Here is a 4,943-nt window from a genome sequence, read left to right on the forward strand (position 1 = left end):
CAAGACAAAATAACTTAAATTAACAAACATTCAAAACACTAAAATGTTGGAAGACAAAGACTTTGAATAATTCATGCAATTGTCTAACATTTCAGTGTATTCATGACATCCCGACACTTAATTTCCTATATGTGTACAATAACAGGTAAGCATCTCTTCCCATATAACATAATTTTATTATATGTATTACATGGAAACTGTTAAGTACAATGTACCAATATGCCTAAATAATGGATTCTGTAAATTGTTAGTTTTGTTATAATTCTAATTTCCCAAAAGGAAAATTGAAATAAGATTAAAATTCAATTAAAAGCAATGTCAATTTCCCAGAATCGAGTGGGCTGTACCAAACCAAGAACTCCAGTTACTGATTGAAACAAAAAAAACGCCAAGTACAGCAGTTCACAAACAATTAATAAAATAAACAAGTAATAATAACAATAAAAATCACTCATCTTGTTGCAAAATAGTCTCCCTTTGCTTCCAAGTTATCATATTTTCCTAAGATAATTTACTATTACAATACCATCACAGCAAAGTCAGTTATACAGTATTCACTTTTAACATACAATGATGCCAACATATGTAATATAAAATATAGAAACAATTATATTAAGATTTTATTGTAGTATAAAGGTTCAAGGGTAAATAGGCATCTCAGTGTAGATGCAGAAGGAACATGAAAGGGTAGTTATATTTACACCCCATAAAATTATAATTACACCCCTAAAATATAATTACATATTTAACCTTATGTAAAATTACCAAAATAGATATTTTTAATAATTTTTTTTTTATTTTTTAATAAGTGCACCCCACCACTAAAAGAATAACTGAATGTTAAAATCTTTTAAAAAAAAATAATTCAAAATAGAAAAGTTTAAACCCTAAAACTAAAATCATTCATCAATGGAAGAGAGTTTGGAAATTTTATCAATGGAGCAATCTTCTAATACAAAAGTAAGATTATTATTATTATTATTATTATTATTATTATATATCTTTCAAAAAGTATTTATTGGTTGTTCTTATTTCTTGTAATTGAGGAATTGAATTAAAAAGTAATTGAAAATGTGCCTAACTCTTGAAACCAGTTAGTTCGAACCCCTTAGACTCATTTGTCATCTCTCTTTTTCTTTTTTTTTTTTTGAAAAAGATACTCATTTTTTTTTTTGAAGGAAGAAAAAGATACTCATTAGTTATTTGTTATTTGTTATTTGGGAAAACACAATAAATACAAAATACACCATTCTCTTTGTAAATCAACTTCTTTAGTTTATTAGTCCCTCCTTAATGGAATTTAACTATTCAATGAAATAAATTTAGTGTTTAATAAAGTGTGTGTATATTGGATATGCCATAGAGTAATTTATTTATTCATTTCTTGAACCAGTGAGATCTTACTATATATATATATATATTTGATGAAATGCTTGAAAAATACGTTAGCTCATGTATGCATAGGATACAGTTGTTAAATAGGCTTCTTTAGACATCAAACAATATATGCCTTTCAATAGTGGCAAAGTTATAAAAAAGTCTGTGTGTTGCAAATTTACTCTCAAATTTGAGAAATAGCATACTCAACGTTGAGCTTTGATGGGCACAGCTGTCATTTCGCTTACTTTCACATAGTTCATCAAGTCTAATTATACAGATTATTTTTGTGCTGAAGTAAATATTAACATTGAAATCATTAAATTTAATATCACTATTTGTTTGAATGAAAATAAATAAGATATTAATATTTATGGAATTTGAATTATATTTTGCAGGAAGAAGAAGTTGAAGTAAGCAATAATACTTCTTCAGAATTTGATTCTAGTGACATTTTATTTTTTCAACAAATTTGGTACTATAAAATATTTATTTTTTATATTTTGCTCACAAGTTTTAAGATATGCTTATGTTTTAATTGTTTCCATTTATTACTTTTATGTAGATTTTTCATTCGAGAACATCTCTTATTGAATGGACCAAAGATAAAGGAAAGCAACATGGAATTATTATAGTAATTAAGAGATCTGATTCAGGTGAAAGTCGAAAAGCAAGAATTAAATTTGCTTGTGAAAGGAGTGGCAGCTATCGACAACAGATGAAGACAATTGAAGGAAAAAAGAGAAAAATTGATAGGAGAACATCGACAAAAAAATGTGGTTGTCCATTTTTATTGAGTGCACAAAAATTAGCAACAGCTGATGATTGGACACTCACAGTCGTGTGTGGATTTCATAACCATTCAATTGCAAAACATCTCGAAGGACATTCTTTCGCCGGGAGGTTGACTCTGGAAGAGACAAAGATATTAGTTGATATGTCAAAGTGTAATATCATGCCAAGAGAAATTCTAGCTGTGATCAAAGAAAAAAATAAATGTAATGTCTCAACGATAAGGACAATATACAATGCAAGACAAAAACACAGAATTCGAGAAAAGGCAGGCAGATCCCAAATGCAACAATTGATGAGAAAGCTAAGTGAGCATAACTATATCGAGTGGCATAGATATGAAAAAGATACTAATACAGTTAGAGATATATTTTGGGCACATCCATTCGGAGTTGATTTACTTCATATTTTTCCTCATGTATTAGTTATGGATTGCACTTACAAGACTAACAGGTATCGTCTTCCTTTGTTAGAGATTGTTGGAGTTACATCGACTGAATACACATTCTCTATTGCGTTTGTTTTTCTTAATTCAGAACAAGAGGATAACTACACATGGGCATTGGATAGATTAAAAACTATGATGGGCATTGACTTTCTTCCTAATGTAATTGTCACAGATAGAGAATTGGCGTTAATCAATGCTATTGAAAAGGTCTTCCCTGCTGCAAAACATCTTTTGTGCCGATATCATATATCTAATAATGTGTTGACTAAATGTCGAAAAAAATTTGAGTCAAAAGAAAAGTGGGATAATTTTCTTTCTGATTGGAACATACTCACTTTATCATCATCAGAAAGTGAGTATAATAAGAGACTCAAAGCACTTGAAGAAAATTATGGTAGATATTCACAAGCAATTGATTATGTCAAAGATGTGTGGTTGAATAAATATAAAGAAAAATTTGTTTCTGCATGGACAAATTTAGTAATGCATTTTGGCACTACTACTACAAATAGGTATACATTATATCTTCCTTTATTATTATATTTTGAGTGCATTTGTATATAAATATTTATTTAAAATGTATTTAATTTATTTTTATCTTGTTTTATTTATACAGGGTAGAAAGTGCACATGCAAAGCTAAAGAGATACTTACGCTCATCACAAGGAAATTTTGAGACTTCATGGTCTACAATACATAATTTACTAGAGCTACAACACACAGAGATAAAAGCGTCGTTTGAGAAAAGTTTGACGACTGTTCAACATAATTTTAAGCCTACATTATTCAAAGAATTGAGAGGATTTATTTCAAGATGTGCCCTTGATAAGGTATTTCAAGAGTCAAAGCGAGGTGATTGGGTTGGATTTGATATTCATGCTTGTGGGTGTGTTATTCGTCGCACGCATGGATTGCCATGTGCCCATGAGATTAATGAATATCAGTTAGAAGGACGAGCTATTCCCTTAGCATGTATAAACTCTTATTGGAGGAAGCTTGACTTGGTAAAATCTACCAAAAATGAAGCTAACGAAATAAGTTGTGATGCAGAGATTGAATTATTTCTTAGACGGTTTCAAGAGGTCGATATTCCTACTAAATTACACTTACAAAGAAAGTTAAGGGAGTTAGCTGAACCATCAACAACTTTTCTTGTTGAACCAGAGGTGAAAATGAATACACGTGGTCGACCACCTTCAAAATTTGATCATTCTACTCGTCAAGATCCATCTGCTTTTGAATATGTTTCTGCTAAATACGATAAATCTTTTATTTCTTCTAATTTGAATACGAAGAATAAAGATGTACGTCAGAACACTTCACAGCACTCACAATCATATCTAAAGTCATTACCATGTGAGTTGAAACCATACATTCGTTTTGTTAAAGATGTAGAAAGTGATGGAAATTGTGGTTTTCGAGCTATTGCAGACTTGATGGGCATGGGTGAGGATAGTTGGATGCAAGTTAGAAAAGACTTAAAGAGTGAATTAGTTTCTCATAGAAATGACTATAATTTACTTTATGGTTGTCCTGATAGAGTGGATGAACTACTTCATATTTTATCATATTTTAAGAGCTACCCAAGCTTTAAATATTGGATGACCATGCCTGATATGGGACACATTATAGCTTCTCGTTATAATATTGTCTTAGTGCACTTATCAATACAACAATGTCTGACATTTTTCCCACTTAGATCTAATCCTTTGCCAGCTATTTTACACAAAATCATTACAATTGGTTTCGTCAATAATAATCACTTCATTGAGGTAGATATTTCATTTATAATTTTTAAATACTAATTTATCATTTAATCTTATGAAGTAGTATATTATTCCCCTTATTTTATTATGTGTTTTGTGCAGGTATTCATGCAACATAATTCTCCAATACCGCCTGTTGCTACTAATTGGGTTAGGTACCTCTATTCATGTGCAGAAGGATGGCAAACTCCTTATGAAGTACGAATGAGAGTATTTCGTGACTTAGTTGGGAAAGAAGTAGCAACACAAGAGACTATTAATTTAGATACTCCATAAAATATTTTTTAGTTTTAATTTTCAATTAACTAGACTGTTAATTATTTTTAAGGATTTGGAGAACCAAGTATTGTTTAACAACAAAGATGAAAAATGTTTTGAAGATGTTATTTGCAAAAAACTTCTAAGACATTATTCTTTGTATCACATTAGAAGAATAAAAATATTATGTTTCAATATTATTAGTTGGCTAATTATGTAGTACCTCACTTCTGTTTGAGGTTTTGAACACTACAAATTGATGTGAGCGACAGGATGCTACAAAAATGTTACTTTTTAGAATC

The 4,943-nt window shown here is 29.9% G+C and overlaps 1 protein-coding gene across 1 annotated transcript; it reads left to right on the forward strand.

Moving 5' to 3' along the window:
* Positions 1 to 909: 909 nt before the first annotated feature.
* On the forward strand, positions 910 to 4,659 carry LOC115713615 (protein FAR1-RELATED SEQUENCE 6-like). The gene is made up of 5 exons (XM_061113810.1): positions 910 to 960; positions 1,776 to 1,790; positions 1,943 to 3,129; positions 3,234 to 4,389; positions 4,486 to 4,659. The coding sequence occupies exons 1-5, from the start codon at positions 910 to 912 to the stop codon at positions 4,657 to 4,659; spliced, it is 2,583 nt and encodes an 860-aa protein (XP_060969793.1).
* Positions 4,660 to 4,943: the final 284 nt, after the last annotated feature.

The sequence above is a fragment of the Cannabis sativa genome, chromosome 4 (assembly GCF_029168945.1).
Source record: "Cannabis sativa cultivar Pink pepper isolate KNU-18-1 chromosome 4, ASM2916894v1, whole genome shotgun sequence".
NCBI lineage: Eukaryota > Viridiplantae > Streptophyta > Magnoliopsida > Rosales > Cannabaceae > Cannabis > Cannabis sativa.

Coding starts and splice junctions, on each gene's coding strand:
- LOC115713615 (XM_061113810.1), top strand. CDS start 910: ATGGAAGAGAGTTTGGAAATTTTATCAATGGAGCAATCTTCTAATACA. Junction 3,130..3,233: donor GGCACTACTACTACAAATAG/GTATACATTATA, acceptor TTATTTATACAG/GGTAGAAAGTGCACATGCAA. Junction 4,390..4,485: donor ATAATAATCACTTCATTGAG/GTAGATATTTCA, acceptor TGTTTTGTGCAG/GTATTCATGCAACATAATTC.